The 21,621-nt window shown below is 45.4% G+C and overlaps 1 protein-coding gene across 5 annotated transcripts in view; it reads left to right on the forward strand.

Annotated features, from left to right (window-relative positions):
• cfap20dc (CFAP20 domain containing) overlaps positions 1 to 21,621 on the forward strand; it is a 635,198-nt gene that overhangs the window by 456,467 nt on the left and 157,110 nt on the right. For 3 of the 5 annotated variants that reach the window (XM_070895235.1, XM_070895233.1, XM_070895234.1), the window contains exon 13: positions 3,027 to 3,404. In XM_070895235.1, coding sequence (XP_070751336.1) covers positions 3,027 to 3,404 — 378 coding nt within the window. Of the gene's footprint in view, positions 1 to 3,026; positions 3,405 to 3,821; positions 4,010 to 21,621 lie in introns of those variants that run through there. The other 2 variants (XM_070895236.1, XR_011596045.1) reach the window with 2 other exon arrangements.

Below are 21,621 nucleotides of genomic sequence, written 5' to 3' on the forward strand. Positions count from 1 at the left end.
CCACTATTGGGATGTTTTTAGTGTCTTCTACCATACAAAATATTTATTCAACGTTTCTGCCATTTCCCTTTTCTCCATTATTAATTCCCCAGTCTCATCCTCCAGGGGACCAACATTTACTTTAGCCACTCTTTTCTTTTTTATGTACCTGTAGAAACTCTTACTATCTGTTTTTATATTTCGTGCTAATTTACTTTCATAATCTATCTTCCCTCTCTATCATTTTATTAGTCGTTCTTTGCTGCTTTTAAAAGTTTCCTAATCCTCTGGCATCCCACTAGTCTTGGCCACATTGTATGCCCTTGTTTTCAATTTGATACCATCCCTTATTCCCTTAGTTAGCCACGGATGGTTATCCCTTCTCCTACAGTCTTTCCTTCTTGGGATATATTTCTGTTGCGAGTTATGAAATATCTCCTTAAATGTCTGCCACTGCTTAACACCCGTTCAATACTTTAATCTATTTTCCCAGTCCACTTTAGCCAACTCTGCCCTCATACCTTTGTAGTCTCCTTTATTTAAGCTTAGGACACTGATTTGAGAACCAGCTTTCTCACCCTCCAGCTGAATTTGAAATTCAATCATGTTATGGTCATTCATTTCTAGAGGATTCTTTACTGCAAGATCATTTATTAATTCTGTCTCACCTTGGGGCTGAGCGGGTGGAAGGCACAGCTGCCAATGATGGGATGAAGGAAGATAGGCCAGAGTTGAAGGAATGGAGAGGTCTGGGAGGAGTTTAGGGGTGGAGGAGGTTACAGAGATAGGGAGGGACAGAGCCATGAAGAGAACTAATCATGAGGGTAAGAATTTTAAATGAGACTTTAGGAGAGCGGGAGCCAAAATAGATCAGCAAGGATAGGAGTGATGGGTGAGGAGCTGTTGGTGCGGAATGTGATATGGCAGCAGTTTTGGATGAGCTGAAGATTGCAGAGTCTGGGGATGCGTGGCTGGCAAGGAGAGCATAAGAAATAAGAGCTGGAGTAGACCATTTGGCCCTTCGAGCCTCCTCCGCCATTCAACAAGATCATGGCTGGAATATTCGAGTCTAGACATAACATAGGCATGGATGAGTGTCTCCGAGCAGATGGACTGCAAGAAGGGATGGAGGCAGGGTGACGTTACAGAGATGAAAGGTGGAGTCTTTGTGATGGAGAGGATATGGAGTCAGAAGCTCAGCGTCAAACAGGATGCCAAGGTTGTGAACATTTTGGTAAAACATGTGACAGTGGCTGGGGAGGGAGATGCAATCAGTGGCAAGGATATGGCTTTTGTGGTTGTTGTGTATGCAATAACTGTTAGACTGAATACTGTTTAACTCCAAGAGGTATGACCCTGCTTTATTAAGGCCCAAAGTGATTAATATACAAAATGGCTGGCCTTTTACACTTGGACTGCAGACACGCGCGTGCAGCCCAATGGCCTCCAATAGTGACGCCATCTGGTGGCTAGTGATCCCAAAAGTACATACATGACAGTGGTGATGCCTTCATTTGTCCCAACATTTAACGAGAGGAAATTCCAACTCATCCGAGACTAGAGACAAGCAATCTGACAGCACAGAGGCAGTGATGGGGTCGAGGCAGGTGGCGAAGAGGTAGAGCTAAATGACAAACGTGTGCATCTAGAAGCTGAAACCTTGGCCCTGAAATCCCGGTTTCTTCTTCCCACGGGCGTTCGACTAAAAATAGGACAAAAGATGCACACTTAACTTTTGGTTGAATGCTCGCCAGAGATCCCGGACTTGAGGCCTCCTCTTCTTGCGCAACGGAGTGCGTTCACATTGGGACGTCCATAGGAGTCACGTGGGCCTAAACGCCCAATCACGGTAAAGTATTTTCTCATTCATAGTTATAGGAGTTTTGTAAGTCTGAAAATCCTATTACTATGAATGAGAAACACCCCCAAACACCCAAACACTACATAAAACATTAAAAAAAACACTTCATATAAATACATGATAGAAATTAAAGTTGATAGAAATGTTTTTGAAAAAAAATTTGCTGATTTTTAAAAAAGTTTAATTATGGTTTAAAATAAAATTACCTGAGTGGGCAGGGTTTTTAACATAAATATGTATTTTTAAATTTTATTTTAATATTTTTTTAAACTCTTACACTGTTAAAAGTAGACTATGCGCCTGTTTTTACCAGGCCCAAGAGTTTTAAGGACATTCGCTGGGCAAGAGATGGGCAAATAGCCCAATCTCTGCCGTGGGAATGTCCTCGTTCCCGAGATGCGGCCATCTGTCAAGCCAGGAACTTGATAGATCGGAAAAGCCGGTTTTCAGCGCATGCACATTGCATTACCCGCCGAAAACCGGCTTTTCCGATGCCTTCCCGAGTCCGTACGGACCCGAGGAGGCCGGAATTTCAAGGCCAATATCTTTGGACAATAAAACCAAGGGGCAAAATTTAAATGCGAGGGGCCAAGAATAGATTCTTCGGTGACTGCAGAGGCAATAGTACGTGGAAAGAAAGAGATGTCTTTGCATCAGGTGCTCTTGTTCCAATTTGATAGGTAAGAGTGGAATCTAACAAGGGCAGTTCCACTGAGCTAGACAATGGAGCAGAGTATTGGAGGAGGATAGGGTGATTGAACATGTCGAAGGCTGCAGAGAGATTGTGAAGGACGAAAAATGAAAATGCTCCAGGTTAACAGTCACAAGATGTCAGTGCTGTGCCGGGGTGAAAAGTTGATGGAAAGATGACCAGGATTTCAACACATTCAAGGACTTTGGAGAGGAAAGGGAGATTGGAGATGGGGCAATAATTTGCAAGGTCAGAGGGCTAAGAGTGTTTTTTTTGAGGAGGTGTGTAATGATGGCAGATTTGAAAGGAATGGGGTCATTATCTAAGTAGTGGGATCCATTTACATTATCAGCTAGCATGGGGATCCAGGAAGGGATGTTATTACTTATATTCATTAATATTTCATGCAGTAATTATTTCCTTATTACATGTGTGCAAATTTCATTTCTGATCAACATTTTACAACAATTAACAAAATTATTTTTCAAACCTAAGGATGATTTGCTGAATAGAATTACCAGACGACCCTCGGGTGCCAGGACAAGTTCAAGTAGCTCTGAAGCCTCGCTGGTCAACCATGTATCCCAGAGTTCACCGTCTGTATCCTCTGAAAGAGCAATAAAAACTGCTTCAGTAGAGCAAACCTTAAAAAGAACTCCTCTTCCTACACTGATCAAAACAGATACAGAAAAATTTCACAGCAGTATCACTCCAGTCCAAAGCAGATCTCCCATCAGAGTAGATGCTCCAGATTCTACACCAAACATGATAAAGGAGAAAGATGGACAAGCTAGCCAATCCAGGACCTCAATGGTAAAAAGATCCTTAAAAGAAATCCCAAAGGAGGACCCAAGACTAACCACAGAGACTTGTGTAAGTTTTTCTGATTTTAAACTTAGCTGTACTATATTTCTTAATGTCTGAATTGATTCGGGATGGGTTTTCTTTATTTAAGGGGTAGAAGTTAACTTTCACTGCAGATATATAGAAGTATTCTGTTTCCTAAAGTTCAGAGATGAAGAAAGGAAAGATAAAGGACAATGTGAAAAACTAAATCAGCCACAAACTATCATTTAAAAAAATATAACTTTCCTACTCGGGATAATCATCATTTGAAGTACACTTTATGTAGTAAATACATTGGAGCATTCAAAGGAAACAGGTCAGATTGATTCCTTACACATTAATTAGATGGCAGAGTAAGCTGAATGGACTAACTGAACTTTTTGTGTTTCTACAATTTTATTTTTTATGTTTTATATATTTTTTTTAATTCCTGTGCTTATCAAGATGTTTCTGCTGGAAAATGGGAAATGCTTTCTGTATCTTATATCAGCAACAAGCAAAGAGGATATTTTTATGCCATCAACCTGGCTCATTTTTAAACCCAACCACCAGGAGTAAAAGGACAATGCCTAAACTGCTGCTGCAACCAGTTCTGTTCTTTTTGTTTCCTTATTATCAAAATAAATTTAAATTTAGAAGCAAAAATGGTGAACTCCAGATTTATTATATGAAAAAGCCTTTGGAATATCAGTTTATTTTGATAATTTAATATGTGTGTACTACATGCTCATTATGTTCTGTGATGTTATTTTTCTCAGTCAATTCAAGACTTTTATTACTCCAATTCAGTGCATATTATTGTTATTCACCTTCTGTTGGACTTGACTTCTAATTATACATAGATTTACTGTATTATTGTGATTATATAATTGTGAAATTCCCGTTCAATTATTTTTGTGAAAGGTTATAGCAAAGAAATAGTCAAATAAAATGTTAGGCATAAAATAGATCCATAAAATACAAGTTTGAGAGAAAATGGGAGCAATAAAGACTTAGTGAAACCTTTGTAATATTGTGCCCATTTGTGAATTTCATATTTTAGGTAATTGAGTTTTGAAGAGAGGATCAGGAAATTTGATCTATTCGAACTGGAAAAAAAATACTGGAGCATAGTCAAAAGGGGTAGAAGTTAACTTTCACTGCAGATATATAGAAGTATTCTGTTTCCTAAAGTTCAGAGATGAAGAAAGGAAAGATAAAGGACAATGTGAAAAACTAAATCAGCCACAAACTATCATTTAAAAAATATAACTTTCCTACTCGGGATAATCATCATTTGAAGTACACTTTATGTAGTAAATACATTGGAGCATTCAAAGGAAACAGGTCAGATTGATTCCTTACACATGAATTAGATGGCAGAGTAAGCTGAATGGACTAACTGGACTTTTTGTGTTTCTACAATTTTATGTTCTTTAGTATCAAATTGTTTCGGCAAATCTATAAACATGTATTTTGGCAGAAGTAAACTAGAGATTTTCATCCATAAAACCTATATATGCTTGCACTGACTCCATCCCTCCCCCCAACTCCTGTCTGAGGCTGAACCAGACTGTTCGCTACCTTGAAATGAGCCAAAATGAGCTTTCGACCACATATCCGCAGCATAACTAAGACCACCTATTTCCACCTCTGTAACAATGCACGTCTACGCCCTTGCCTCAGCTCATCCGCTGCTGAAGCCCTCATCCATGCCTTTCTTACCTCTAGACTTGACTATTCCAACGCTCTCCTAGCTGGCCTCCCACATTCTACCCTACATAAACGAGAAGTGTTCCAAACCTCGACTACCCGTGTCCTATCTCGCACCAAGTCCCGCTCACCCATCATCCCTGTGCTCGCTGACCTACACTGGCTTCCGGTTAAGGAATGCCTCAATTTCAAAATTCTCAACCTTATTTTCAAATCCCTCCATGGCCTCACCCCTCCCTATCTCTGTAATCTCCTCCAGCCCCACAACCCCCAGGGATGTCTGCGCTCCTCTAATTCTACCATCCTGAGCATCTCTGATTGTAATCGATCAACCATTGGTGGTCGTGCCTTCTGTTGCCTAGTCCCCAAGCTCTGGAACTCCCTGCCTAAACCTCTCCGCCTCTCTACCTCTCTTTCCTCCTTCAAGACTCTCCTTAAAACATACCTCTTTGTCACGTGCGCAAATTTCTACTTATGTGGCTCGGTGTCAAATTTTTATCGCATTAACTTCCTGTGAAGTGCCTTGGGATGTTTCATTATGTTAAAGGTGCTATATAAATACAAGTTGTTGCACATCGCTATCTCTATCTGTCTGACTAGGACCTGGCAGCTTGTCCTTGTCCTTGCCTCTCCCAATAGTGAAAAATACTATACAGATGTGAAAGATGAAGCTGAACTTTGAAGTTGTCAATCAACTGAAAACTCTCCAAATGGGTGTATTTATTATCAATGTTTAATAATGTATTAAACTGAAAACTCTCCAAATGGGTGTATTTATTATCAATGTTTAATAATGTATTATACATGAGATGTCTAAGGAACATATTAGTAACTATCTAAGCAACTATTTCTGCAGGGTTATGCATGAAAATTAAATGTAAATTGCACTTAAAACAGGTTTATGAGTAGTTTATCTCAGTAAATAGTACAACTTCAATTTCTAAGCAGTAGGAAACAGAAATATATTGCAATGCTACGGTTGTTACCTGAAGCACCAGAAGGTGGTAGTGATATTTATGGTGTCGCCTCAATTTTAATTGCTGTAAATAAACCAGACTTAAAGTCTCGCTATGCCTCATAAAAATCATTGCAATGGTTGCTTAGTGTTGCAAGTTTTTTTTTCCATTGTGAATTCCTTGTATGAATATAAATGAAACAAAATAACTTGTTCAAACTAAAAAGTAACAATTTTGAGGTTCAACCAATTTTTTTTAATTGAAAGCACTTTCTATTCGTTGATTGAATTTTGGGAGATCAAATTAATTTCCACAATTCATACTCTGGTATATTTTCTGCATTATTTGAAAGATTATTATAAAAATACCATGAATCGGGAAAATTCCTCTTCTACACTTGTGCTTTATATGAGAGACAATTTGTGCAATTTGAAAGATAATATGTAAAAGAAAATCAAAATCTGGTACTTTTTAAACCGAATGAACTGAAGGGGCCCGACTTTGGTGGATATACTGCCCACTAACGCCCGGAAAAACAGCTGCGTACCACCGACACCACCCGGCGCGACTTTGGTGACTGACATACCGCCGAGCGGTATGCGCACCGTCCGCCGACACTGAAGACCCAATATATCGCCGAAAACTCCAACATTGGTCACTCACCGCCGACGTACCACCCTGAAGCATACCATTCAGGAAAACGGGCTTTTATGCTGAGTAAAGTGGGCAGTAGTGTGTGGTGCATTCATTTAGACTCGCGAGAAGCAGCAGCATTTGGAGATCAGCAGGAGCATTGAAGCAAAGCACTGCAGTTATATTCACAGGAAAAAAGTCAAGTTTAAAGGGAAGAAGGCTTTTTGGAGGGAAAGAAGGATTTCTGGAGGTTATTTTGTTTATTTAAAAATGGTGAGAAATCGTGAAAAATCGGGAACACCAGAGAGAAGCAGCACCATTTGGAGGAGAACACTGAATTATTATGATTATATTAATAAACAAAACAGCAGCCTTCGAGTGTCTCACTGCTCCTTCTCACTGTCTCTCCTCACTGCCACTCTCTGCGCAAGCGCAGGTGATCCTTGAACCCCGAAATCGTGGCGAAATACAAGTTTGGAGAAAAAAAACATTTGTGCATGCACAATGCGCCGCTATACCGTCGATCGAGGAAAGCCTTTCTCCGGCTCAACTCCATCGTGCGAGACCGCTCGCTGCGCAACACTCGCACAATGTTGGTAGACCGCCGAAAAGAAGACGACCAAAGTTGAGGCCTTGCGTCTCAGCGGTATGCCGACGGTGAAAAACGACGGACCGCCAGGATACCACTGGGAACTTGGTGGACCATCGGTAAGCACCAAAGTCAGGCCCATGGTCTCTTCATAGTCTAATTGTTAATATTAGATAAGGTATTCCAGTAAAGATTTGGAAATTTAAAACAGAGAAGTGTGTTAGAGTGGATGTGGTATTTGTCATGTATGTAGACCATGTATACTAACTGTATAGTCACAAGGTGTGCCACCAGAGGGCACTGCGGTGGGAGACCTGAGGGTCACCTGCATAGGTGTGCAGGGCCCAGTATAAAAGGCTGCCCACCATGCTTGTGCCTCACTCTGGAGTTACAATAAATGGAACTAAGGTCACAACAGCTTAAGTACAATACTAGAACTCGTGGAATCATTCATAAGAGTATTAAAGACATAACAACTGGCGACGAGATTACGAACTTTCACGTAAAAATGACTAATGTTGGTACATTCGAAAAGTTCTCAGAGGGTGAAGATTGGTAAGCCTTTACGGCACGGTTCGACCAATATTTCATAGCAAACGACCTGGTAGGCGATGATCCGACCATGCTGGCAGATAAGCGCAGAGCTATCCTGTTGACCAGTTGTGGGCCCACGGTCGACGGTCTCGTCAGGGACTTGCTTGCACCAGAGAAAACAACGACCAAGTCATACGAGGAGCTGAAAGTGCTAATTTGGGCCCAATTCAAACCAAAGGAGAGCATCCTCATGGCCAGGCATCGATTTTATACACACTGCCGCCCTGAGGGCCAGGAAATTGCGACGTAAGCTGCCGACCTCAGGAGGCTGGCAGGACCGTGTGAATTTGGTGCATCCCTCGCCGATGCGTTGCAGGACGCCTTCGTAATTGGTATCGGTCATGAGGCAGGCTCTTCTTCACAGGCTACTGTCTGCCGAAACCACCGTCACTCTGCAGAAGGTCATCGGCATCAGCCAGGCGGTCATGACCTCAAGCTGCAGCTCCAAGCAGATGATGACTCACTCTCAGGACTCAAACCCGGCAAGTGCTGTAAATAGAATGACGCCTTCCACAGGCATAACTGCTGAACGTGAATCTTCCCAGTGCAGAGCGTACAGCCCCCGAGTCCTTTAATTCAGAGTCTGCCGAGGGGTGCAAACGTAAGTCGAGTTGCACCATGTTGGCGTTGCGGACGTAATCACAGTGCTCATCAGTGTCGGTTCAGAGACTATGTGTGCAAAGACTGCAGCACAAAGGGCCACCTCCAGCAAATGTGCAAAAGAGCTGTGACTCACCACATGGAAGAGGAGTCAGCAGATGACTGTGAATCCAGTGTGGATTACGAGGAGATCGCTAGGGAGGCAGTTCAGTCCCAGGACGAAGTGTATGGAGTATATACCTGCACCACAGATTGTCCACCAGTGATGATGGAAGTCGAGATAAATGGCGTTCCAGTCTTCATGAAAGTGGACACGGGGGCGAGTCAGTCAGTAATGAGCCAGGAAGCCTTTGAGAGGCTATGGAACAATCAAGCTGAACGATCCAAGCTGGTCCTGGTTCAGGCAAAGCTGCGCACCTACACCAAAAAACTGATATCAGTTGTTGGTAGTGCGGATGTAAGTGTATCCCATGATGGCTCGGTGCACAATTTACCATTGTGGATTGTTTCAGGTGATGGAGCAACGCTACTTGGAAGAAGATGGATGGACAAGATTCATTGGAACTGGGAAGACTTCATCCCTCCAGCGATTGACGTCCCCCGTGCTCAGAGGCAGAGCAAGCCCCCACCTTTGGTTGGACCAGGCACCGGAGAGCAGATCCGCGCAGCTCCCGAGGCACAGACCGCTCATCACGACTGCGTGGCGATGATCCGGCCGAGACGACCCATAAGAACATAAGAATTAGGAACAGGAGTAGGCCATCTAGCCCCTCAAGCCTGCTCCGCCACTCAACAAGATCATGGCTGATCTGGCCGTGGACTCAGCTTCACTTACCCGCCCGCTCCCCATAACCCTTAATTCCCTTATTGGTTAAAAATCTATCGATCTGTGATTTGAATACATTCAATGAGCTAGCCTCAACTGCTTCCTTGGGCAGAGAATTCCACAGATTCACAACCCTTTGGGAGAAGAAATTCCTTCTCAACTCTGTTTTAAATTGGCTCCCCCGTATTTTGAGGCTGTGCCCCCTAGTTCTAGTCTCCCCGACCAGTGGAAACAACCTCTCTGCCTCTATCTTGTCTATCCCTTTCATTATTTTAAATGTTTCTATAAGATCACCCTTCATCCTTCTGAACTCCGAGTAAAGACCCAGTTTACTCAATCTATCATCATAAGGTAACCCCCTCATCTCCGGAATCAGCCTAGTGAATCGTCTCTGTACCCACTCCAAAGCTAGTATATCCTTCTTTAAGTAAGGTGACCAAAACTGCATGCAGTACTCCAGTACTGCATGCGGCCTCACCAATACCCTGTACAGTTGCAGCAGGACCTCCCTGCTTTTGTACTCCATCCCTCTCGCAATGAAGGCCAACATTCCATTCGCCTTCCTGATTACCTGCTGCACCTGCAAACAAACTTTTTGGGATTCATGCACAAGGACCCCCAGGTCCCTCTGCACCGCAGCATGTTGTAATTTCTCCCCATTCAAATAATATTCCCTTTTACTGTTTTCTTTTCCAAGGTGGATGACCTCACATTTTCCGACATTGTATTCCATCTGCCAAACCTTAGCCCATTCGCTTAACCTATCTAAATTTCTTTGCAGCCTCTCTGTGTCCTCTACACAACCTGCTTTCCCACTAATCTTCGTGCCATCTGCAACTTTTGTTACACTACACTCTGTCCCCTCTTCCAGGTCATCTATGTATATTGTAAACAGTTGTGGTCCCAGCACCGATCCTTGTGGCACACCACTAAACACCGATTTCCAACCCGAAAAGGACCCATTTATCCCGACTCTCTGCTTTCTGTTAGCCAGCCAATTCTCGATCCATGCTAATACATTTCCTCTGACTCCGCGTACCTTTATCTTCTGCAGTAACCTTTTGTGTGGCACCTTATCGAACGCCTTTTGGAAATCTAAATACACAACATCCATCGGTACACCTCTATCCACCATGCTCGTTATATCCTCAAAGAATTCCAGTAAATTAGTTAAACATGATTTCCCCTTCATGAATCCATGTTGCGTCTGCTTGATTGCACTATTCCTATCTAGATGTCCCGCTATTTCTTCCTTAATGAAAGCTTCAAGCATTTTCCCCACTACAGATGTTAAACTAACCGGCCTATAGTTACCTTCCTTTTGTCTGCCCCCTTTTTTAAACAGAGGCGTTACATTAGCTGCTTTCCAATCCGATGGTACCTCCCCAGAGTCCAGAGAATTTTGGTAGATTTTAACGAATGCATCTGCTATAACTTCCGCCATCTCTTTTAATACCCTGGGATGCATTTCATCAGGACTAGGGGACTTGTCTACCTTGAGATCCATTAGCCTGTCCAGCACTACCCCGCTAGTGATAGTGATTGTTTCAAGGTCCTCCCTTCCCACATTCCTGTGACCAGCAATTTTTGGCATGGTTTTTGTGTCTTCCACTGTGAAGACCGAAGCAAAATAATTGTTTAAGGTCTCAGCCATTTCCACATTTCCCATTATTAAATCCCCCTTCTCATCTTCGAAGGGACCAACATTTACTTTATTCACTCTTTTCCGTTTTATATATCTGTAAAAGCTTTTACTATCTGTTTTTATGTTTTGGAAAGTTTACTTTCGTAATCTATCTTTCCTTTCTTTATTGATTTCTTAGTCATTCTTTGCTGTCGTTTAAAATTTTCCCAATCTTCTAGTTTCCCACTAACCGTGGCCACCTTATACGCATTGATTTTTAATTTGATACTCTCCTTTATTTCCTTGGTTATCTACGGCTGGTTATCCCTTCTCTTACCGCCCTTCTTTTTCACTGGAATATATTTTTGTTGAGCACTATGAAAGAGCTCCTTAAAAGTCCTCCACTGTTCCTCAATTGTGTCACCGTTTAGTCTGTGTTCCCAGTCTACTTTAGCCAACTCTGCCCTCATCCCACTGTAGTCCCCTTTGTTTAAGCATAGTACGCTCGTTTGAGACACTACTTCCTCACCCTCAATCTGTATTACAAATTCAACCATACTGTGATCATTCATTCCGAGAGGATCTTTTACTAGGAGATCGTTTATTATTCCTGTCTCATTACACAGGACCAGATCTAAGATAGCTTGCTCCCTTGTACGTTCTGTTACATACTGTTCTTAGAAACAATCCCGTATGCATTCTATGAATTCCTCCTCAAGGCTACCCCGTGCGATTTGATTTGACCAATCGATATGTTGGTTAAAATCCCCCATGATTACTGCCGTTCCTTTTTCACATGCCTCCATTATTCCCTTGATTATTGTCCGCCCCACTGTGAAGTTATTATTTGGGGGCTTATAAACTACGCCCACCGGTGACTTTTTCCCCTTACTATCTCTAATCTCCACCCACAATGATTCAACATTTTATTCATTAGAGCCAATATCGTCTCTCACAACTGCCCTAATATCATCCTTTGTTAACAGAGCTACCCCACCTCCTTTCCCTTCTTGTCTATCTTTCCGAACGCACCTTCCCGGTTTCAGTGGCAGGACTCCTGGGAAGGAAGATTGGATCCGAGGGAGCCTTCCCAGCTTCAGTGGCAGAATCCTTGGGAAAGAAAATCGCGGCAGTCGACATCATGGACGGGGAAAAGATGGCGTCCAAACCACGAGGTGCAGCGCTAATGGAGCAGCGACACGTGGTTCCATGCAAGGAAGACGATTGGGGTAAAAGTAGTAAGGCCATTTTAAAGGAGGCCAGCAACTCGCCATTTTTGAATGAACTGCTTGAAATTGGTAACCAATGTAAAAGTCCAGCTGTAACGAGCCAAATGTTGTTGAGCGATGTCGGGTGCAAATTGCAATCAGCCAATGTAGCGGGCGAACACTTAGCGGTCGTATACAGGTCCAGCAGGCTACCCAATGCTGTAGCCTGCATCCCCGGGACCAGAACGATGTATCATAAAGTGTCCCCATAGCTGACAGAAGTAAACAAACCGCAGAGTAAATGATCCCCGGAGAGCAGGGGCACCGGTAACGATACCCTGCCTCAGATCGGTTTAACATTGCAGGACCCGATGGCATGAACCGCCACGGGCCAGAAACAGTAAACTGCTCCTATGTTCGCAGCCGGCTACCGTCGCCCACCACCTGGGTCGAAAAGGCGCAGCCCACCAACCCACTCGCCACCACGGCAATGCCCAAGAGCGAAGGGTCACCCGCAACGGCTCCTCAGAACGGGACCAGCCAGGATCCCAACCTAGAGAGTGCTCACAACGGTGCCCTCAAGGAAAGCGAGTCAGCAGTTCCCTGCGAACTGCTAGACAAGATGAAGCAGCCCCATTGTCGCATAGATGAAACGCTCACTCGCTCAGACCGCTTCCCAGGGAGCAGCAGCGACACTGTGCAAACGAAAAGGACAGGGAGGTCATAAACACATCAGCTATCTTTGGGCCTGCCCGACACTAGGAGTAACGACAAGAGCCCTGAGCTCCGGCAACTCGAGCAAAATGAGCTCATCTCGCCCACAGACCCACTAACATGGGGCGCTGCGCCGCCATCAGACGACCCGGATCTCATCCGGCCGTGCTGGAACTAGACTGTCCTTGTGTACCTGTACTGATATACCTGTACTGATCATGTAAATGTACCACACAAAAAGAAACGCAACTGTAATCCACCCAACAAATGTACCAAGATGTAAATGTAAAATCCCTGCGATGAACTTGAATGCAACTTGCATGTAATGGGCCATTAGCATGATCCCTGTGTGGGGGGAGAATGGAGTAGTCATGGACTCACAACCAGAAACCACTGGGACCCCCACTGGCAACAAATCTCACTACCAACCCACCCAAGCTAGAAGCGACCCTCCAATGGTCAACCAGGAAGAGCAAAGCCCAGGTCACCGTCAGTGTACGAGTCAATTTGCATTAAAGACTTGGGGAGGAAGTGATGTCATGTTTGTAGACCATGTATACTAACTGTATAGTCACAAAAGGTGTACCACCAGAGGGCACTGCGTGGGAGACCTGAGGGTCATGCTTGTGCCTCACTCTGGAGTTACAATAAATGGGACTAAGGTCACAACAGCTCAAGTACAATACTAGACCTCATGGAGTCATTCATAAGAGTATTAAAGACATAACAGTATTCTGGTCAACAAAGGATGACATTGCTGCAGACTCTAATTAACCTACCTAATGGAGAATGTGAGAACACAACGTTTGTATGGTATCTAACAAATTCTAAACTGAGCAGATCCCATTCACCAGGTGTATTAGCATGAATCCACAAATGTGCAATGAATACAAATAGGAATTAAGAATAATTCACTTTGGTGTTGAATACATCTCTGAAATTTAATTTTAGAATTTATGCTTATCTTTTCCTGACCCCTAGAGAGGTAGCATAGTCCTACTTAAAAACTCATTGATATATTCACAATTGCTTATTTGGCTTGGTAAAAGACACTTTAGAATATTCTGTTTTTTTTCTTCTGAGAAGCCTGAGGAAGGTGTTGGAAACAAACGGGGTCTAAATCGACATGTGCGCACTAAGTTCAGTCCCCATTTGCCTCTGTATTCAAAGCAAACATTCAAAACATGACATAAACTATACAACAACAACTTGCACTTACGTCTTTAACACAGTAAAACATCCCAAGACAAAAGAAGAGGCCAGAGTAGGAGGAATGCAGTTACTCGGATGATTGCAGGGCTGGAGAAGGTTACAGAGATACGGAGGGTCGAGGTCCTGGAGGGATTTAAGCAGCAGGATGAGAATTTTAAAAACGAGGCGTTGGAGGACCGAGAGCCAATGTAGGTCAGTGAGCACAGGGATGATGGATGAACGGGATTTAGTGTGAGTTAGGATTTGGGCTGCAGAGTTTTAGATGCATTCAAGTTTACAGAGCGTGGAAGTTGCGAGGCTGGAAAGAGAGCATTGGAACAGTTAAGTCTAAAGGTAACAAAAGTGGGAATGAGCATTTCAGCAACAGATGGGCTGGGATGGGGCAGAGACGGGCAATGTTACTGTTATGTCTTTAGATGCTCTAATAATGACTCCACGAGACAATGTGTTGTGCTTGAGCTGTAGTCACCTTAGTCCATTTAATGTAACTCCAGAGTGAGGATCACACCTGGTGACCTGCCTTTTATACTAGGCCTGGCACACCTGTATAGGTAATCTACAAGTCTCCTACTACAATGCCCTCCGGTGGCACACCTTGTAATAGTACAAGCAGTAACCATGTAGGATACATGACATCACTCTCCCCCAAGTTCTTACTGCAAATTGCCTTTGCATTGACTGTGCTCTGGGCTTAGCTCTATCTGGTTGACCCTTGGAGGGTTGTTTCCACCTTGGGTGAGTAGGTGGTGTTTCATTGGCAGTAGAATTGCTGGTGGTTTCCGTTTATGCCTCCATTCTCTTCCCCCCACCAAATACAGATTGTGCCGTTGGCTCATTACATTCATATACATTCAAGTCCCCCAAAAATTTGCATTTACAGTATTGCATTCGTGGTACTGTGGTGAGGTACGTACATTTCAGTGGTGAGGTACATACTTGGAATATACTTGGAGTCAGTGCTGGGGTCAGCACTGGTGCGTGAGGACAAACTAGTGCCAGAAGTGCTGGATGGTGTCTGGGTAGTTTGGTGACGGTGATGCCCAGTGCTGACAGTGGGAACCCGGTTGGCTCAAGTTGCCTGCTCTCGGGACTTTTGCCATTGCTTCTAGCGTCGGGCATGTTCACTGATGCCTGTGACTTCTCTGTCCTCTCCTTGCGCCCCGGGTCGCTGCTGCTCCCTGAGGAGCAGTCGTCTGGCAGTGCGCAGGGAACTGCTGACTCGCTTGCCTGGGCGTTATTTGGTTTGGGATCCTGGCTGGTCCCAGTCCCATTTGGGAGAATCGTTGCAGGTGACCCTTCATTCCCGAGTGTAGCCTTGGTGGCGATAAGGTCTGGGAGCTGCGCCTTAGCGCAGTTTGCTCTTTCAGGCTCGTGCCATCGGGTGCCTGAGAGGTGGAGCCGATCAGGGGCAGGGTATCGATACCGGTGCCGTTGCCTTCCTGAGATTGCTTGCTCTGCAGCTTGTATATATTAGCTGCTTGTGGCCACACTCCGTAGTGCATCACTCTGGTCCCAGGAGCGCAGGCTACAGCATTGGGTAGCTCGCTGGACCTGTGTGCTCCCGATGGGTGTTTGCCCACTGCATTGACTGTATGCAGTTGAAATCCTACATCGCACAACATTTCATTACTTATTGTAAATAACCTGTAGCTCCGATCGCAATCGCGTGACTTTTCCTTGCTTATTGCATGTACACAACTCTGATCATCAATTACACATTTTACATCTAACTCACATTTGCTATTACATTGAGAGTGTGGAACTGTCCCTTTAAGTGTGGTGGGTTTCTGGCCTCGTTTAAGAGAGCCTTGCTATCTTTACCCCAATCCTCTTCTCCATTTGGTGCCACGTGTTGCTCCATCAGCGCTGCACCTCGTGGTCCGGCCGCCGCCATCTTTTTCTTCAGCACCTCACCTCGTGGTTTGGGCGCCATCTTTCTTCCATCTACGATGTCGACTGCTGTGATCCTTTTCTCCCCGGGTTCTGCCACCGAAGCTGGGAAGTCGCCTCTGGGTCCGATTTTCTTCCTCCGGAGTCCTGCCACTGGAGCCCGGAAGATGCGTTCGGGTCGTCTCAGCTGGATCATCTCCACGCAGTCGTGCTGAGTGGTCTGTGCCTCGGGTGCTATGCTGGTCTGCTCTCTGGTGCCGGATCCAACCTCAGGTGGATGTTTGCTTTGCCTCTGAGTGCGGGGGACGTCGATCTCTGGAGGGATGAAATCTTCCCAGCTCCAATGGATCTTCTCCATCCAGCTTTTTCCGAGTAGCGTTGGTCCATCACCTGCAACAACCCACAGGGGTAACTTGTGCACTGTGCCATCATGGAGTACCTTTACATCCGCACTACTAATGACTGGGATAAGTTCGTTGGTGTAGGTGCGTAGCTTTGCCTGAACCGGGACCAACTTGGGTCGTTCAGCTTGATTGTCCCATAGCATCTCAAAGGCTTCTTGATTCATTACTGACTGGCTCGCCCCCATGTCCACTTCCATGAAGACTGGAATGCCATTTATCTCGACTCCCATTCTCACCAGAGAACATTCAGTGGTGCAGGTAAGCATGCCATACACCTCATCATGGGGCTGAGCTGCCTCTCTGACTATCACTTCATAATCCGCGCTGGATTCATGGCCATCTGCAGACTCTTCATCAACACAGTGAGTCATATTTCTTTTACACATTTGCTGGAGGTGGCCCTTTGTGCTGCAGCCTTTACACACATAGTCTTTAAAACGGCACTGGTGAACCCTGTGATTCCCTCTGCAACGTCCGCATGGTGCTACTCGATTAGCCCCCCTCGGTGGACTGAGTTAAGGGACTCGGGGGCCTATTCTCTCTCCCTTGAAAAGATTCACATTCTACAGTCCAGCCTCTAAAAGGCGCCACTCTGTGCACAGTACTTGCCGGGTTTGAGTCCTGAGGATGAGTCATCCGCCTAGAGCCACAGGTCGAGGTCACGAATGCTTGGCTCACGGAGATGGCCTTCTGCAGTGTGACTGTGGTATCTGCAGAAAGTAGCTTATGAAGAAGGCCCTCATGGCCGATTCCAATGATAAAGATATCCCGCAGCGCTTCGGTGAGGTGGTCGCCGAAATCACACGGTGTCGCCAGCCTCCTGAGGTCTGCAGCATATTTCACAATCTTCGGGCCGTCGGTGTGTATAAAACCGGTGTCTGGCTGTGAGGATGCTCTCTTTGGGCTTGAGTTGTTCTTGGATCAGCGTTACAAGCTCCTCCTACGTCTTGGTCGTTGTCTTCGCTGGTGCCAGCAAATCCCTGACAAGGCCTTAGACGGTGGGCCCACAACTGGTTAGCAAGATAGCTCTGCGTTTATCAGCCAGTGTGGCCGGATTGTCGCCTTTCAGGTCGTTTGCTGTGAAGAAATGGTCGAGCCTCTCCACAAAGGCTTCCCAATCATCACTATCGGCGAACGTACCAAAGTTAGCCATTTTCGCTTGAAGGTCCATAATCTCGTCACCAATTGTTATGTCTTCAGATGCTCTAATAATGACTCCATGAGACAATATGTTGTGCTTGAACTGTAGTGACCTTAGTCCATTTAATGTAACTCCAGAGTGAAGATCACACATGGTGGCCTGCCTTTTATACTAGGCCTTGACATCTGTACAGATAACCTGCAAGTCTCCCACTGCAGTGCCCTCTGGTGGCACACCTTATAATAGTATAAGCAGTAACCATGTAGGATACATGACAGTTACAACGATGAAAGTTGGAGGTCTTTGTGATGGAGAGAATATGAAGTCGGAAACTCATTTCAGAGTCAAGACAGCCTAAGACAGTGGATATAGGGAGGGGCATAGAATCAGTGGCTAGAGCATGGAGATCGTGAGGGGGACCAAAGACAGTGGCTTCAGTCTTCCTAATATTTAATTAGAAGAAATTTCGACTCATCCAGGACTGGATGTCAGACAAGCAGTCTGACAACATAAAGGCAGTAAGAGGTGGTGGTGAAAAAGAGCTGGGTATCATCAGCGTACATGTGGAACCTAATGTCATGCGTTCAGATGATGTCGCTGAGAGGCAACATGTTGATGAGAAATAGGATGTGGCCAAGGATAGATCCTTGGAGCACTCGAGAGGTAACAGCGCAGGAGGAGAAGCCATTGCAGGAGATTTTCTGACTACAACTGGATAGATAAAAGTGGAACGAGGCGAGAGCAGTTCCACACAGATGGACAACAGAGGAGAGGCATTAGAGAAGGATGGTGTGATCAATATGGACTTTAAAAGTGGGGAAGTCCTACTACAACTGTATAGGATGTTGGTGAGACCACACCTGGAGTACTGCATACAGTTTTGGTCTCCCTATTTAAGGAGGGGATACACTTGCATTGGAGGCAGTTCAGAGAAGGTTCACGAGGTTGATTCCTGAGATGAAGGGGTTGTCTTATGAAGAAAGGTTAAGCAGATTGGGTCTTTACTCATTGGAGTTTAGAAGAATGATAGGTGATCTTTATGAAACGTGTAAGATTCTGAGGGGGCTTGACAAGGTAGATTCAGAGAGGATGTTCCCCCTCGTAGGGGAATCTAAAACTAGGGGGCATAGTTTCAGAATAAGGGGTCGCCCATTTAAAATGGAAATGAGGAAGAATTTCTTCTCTCAGAGGGGTGTAAATGTTTGGATTTTTCTACCCCAGAGGGCTGTGGAGGCCGAGTCCTTGAATATATTTAAGGTGGAGATAGACAGATTTTTGAATGATAAGGGCGTGAAGCAGGGAAGTGGAGTTGAGGCCAAAATCAGATCAGCCATGGTCTTATTGAATGACGGATCAGGCTCAAGGGGCCAAATGGCCTACTCCTGCTCCTATTTCTTATGTTCTTGTGTTCAGCCATTTTAAAGGCTATAGGCAGGATAGAAGGAGGAGGGCGGATAGTGGATTGCAGTCACAGTCACAGAGGATGTCATTTGTGACTTTGATAGGGCCGTTTCAATGTTGTGGCAGGTGCGGAAACCTGAATGGAGAGGTTCAAACATGAAGTCGCGGGAAAGATGGGCATAGTGTTTGGAGGCGACAACCTGTTCAAGGACTTTAGAGAGGAAACTGAGTTTGGCAAAAGGGCAGTAATTTGCAAGGACTGAGAATAAGAGGGTTTTCTTGAGGATGGGTAGAGGATGGGTGGTGCTTGTCATGTATCTCACACTACTGTATATAACTGTATCTTACCATGCTATACATGACTGTAACTAGATATGACCTGTAACCACAAGCATACTTTACCACCAGGGGTGCACTTGCAGGAGACACTGCATACCTGTTCCACACAGGTATATAAAGGCAGGTCTCAGGCAAGTGTGGCACTCGAGACCTGTGAAATAAAGTTGCAAGTGCAGAGTGACCTTGACTTCAGCATGTGCCTCGTGTAAGTCTGTACTGCAGGGTCAGGACTTTACAGTGGTGACGAGTTACGGGATCACAGAATCCACAGAATGGCTACCAACGGCTCAGATGAGAAATACAATGCTGGAGACAATTGGGAGGACTTTATAGAAAGGCTCCAGCAAAACTTTGTAACCAAAGACTGGTTGGGCGACGATAAGGCAGACAAGAGAAGAGCCCATCTCTTGACCAGCTGTGGCTCGAAAACATACGCCTTAATGAAGGATCTGCTGGCACCCGAGAAACCAGCAAGCAAGTCGTTTGAGGAGTTGAGCACACTGGTGAGAGACCACCTGAAGCCAGCGAGCAGCCTACACATGGCCAGACACAGGTTCTACAAGTACAGACGCTGTGTGGGCCAGAGCATACCCGACTTTGTGGCAGAACTTCGGAGGCTGGCTAGTTTATGTGAGTTCTCCGATGAACTAAGGAGAGAAGTAATGAGAGACTTTTTTATTGAAGGAATAGGCCACGCAGGCATATTCCGAAAGGTTATAGAGACCAAGAACTTGACCCTAGAGGCAGCAGCACTGGTCGCACAGACATTCTTGGCAGGAGAAGAAGAAACGAGGTTGATCTATACTGCGGGTACGACAACTAACGAAACATCGGAACAAGGGATTCACAGCATGAAACAAGCCGCTACCCCCACACACAGACAAAGGCAGGAGAGCGGGCCTTCAACAGCAGGCAGTGGCGCCAGAAGCCATCAAGGGCCACATGAACGGCCGTTCACACCTCATCAACCCACAAAGCGAGCAATCAACTACAGACTGAAAGAAGCTCAAGAGAGATCAACCCGACGCAGCTCATCCTTCGGAAACAATGGAAGTAGTCTGTGCTGGAGATGTGGGGGAAGGCACTCAACAAGGGGGTGTCGATTTCAGCATGCTGTTTGCAGAAACTGCAACTATACAGGGCATCTGGCTCGCATGTGCAGAAAAACAGCAGCTCGGCTGGTATACGAATCGGAAGGGTCAGAAAGCGGACCAGAAGACGGTGGGGATAGTGCCCGGGACGCCGGGGTACAGCGGGTCAACACGATCAATGTCCACTGTTCTTACAGCAAGACGCCTCCAATAATGATGAGGGTCCTACTCAACGGGATACCCGTCAACATGGAACTGGACACGGGAGCTAGTCAATCTCTCATGAGCGTCCAACAATTTGAACAGCTGTGGCCACACAAAAGCAACAGACCAAAACTCACAAGGATCGACACCAAACTAAGGACCGATACCAAAGAAATCGTCCCAGTCCTTGGCAGCGCCATGCTCTCAGTCACACACAAAGGGACGGTGAACCGACTTCCCTTGTGGATTGTCCCCGGAGATCTCCCAGCACTGTTGGGGAGAAGCTGGCTGGCAAAACTAAATTGGAAATGGGATGATGTTCACGCCATGTCGTCAGAGGAACGGACCTCCTGCTCAACAGTTCTAAGTCATTTTGAACATCTCTTTCAGCCAGGTGTGGGCACCTTCAAAGGGGCTAAAGTTAAAACCTACATCACACAGGATGCCAGACCGGTCTATTACAAGGCTAGAGCTGTGCCTTATGTGATGAGGGAAAAGATTGAACACAAACTGGACCGGCTTCTGCGGGAAGGCATTATCTCACCCGTGGAATTTAGCGACTGGGCAAGTCCCATCGTCCCCGTCATGAAGACTGATGGATCCGTACGAATCTGTGGGGATTACAAGTCTACCATAAACAGAGTCTCCCTACAGGACCAATAACTGCAGCCCAGAGCGGAGGACCTATTTGCCACATTGGCTAGAGGAATACTTTTCTCACAATTAGATCTCACATCTGCGTATAGGACGCAAGAAGTGACCGAAGAGTCTAAGCTACTCACCACCATCAACACACATAGAGACCTTTTTGTGTACAATCGATGCCCATTCGGCATCAGATCGGCAGCTGCTATATTCCAGCGCGACATGGAGAGTCTGCTCAAGTCCATCCCGGGGACGGTTGTGTTTCAAGATGACATACTCATCACGGGCAGGGACACCGACTCCCATCTCCGCAATTTGGAGGAAGTACTAAGTCAATTGGATCGGGTAGGCCTAAGAGTTAAGAAATCCAAGTGTCTGTTTCTCGCGCCTTGAATTTTTGGGGAGAAGAATTGCCGCTGATGGAATCCGCCAAACAGAATCCAAAACCGAAGCAATTCGCCTGGCACCCAGGCCCTGGAAT

This window comes from Pristiophorus japonicus, chromosome 12, assembly GCF_044704955.1.
Source record: "Pristiophorus japonicus isolate sPriJap1 chromosome 12, sPriJap1.hap1, whole genome shotgun sequence".
Taxonomy (NCBI): Eukaryota; Metazoa; Chordata; class Chondrichthyes; family Pristiophoridae; genus Pristiophorus; species Pristiophorus japonicus.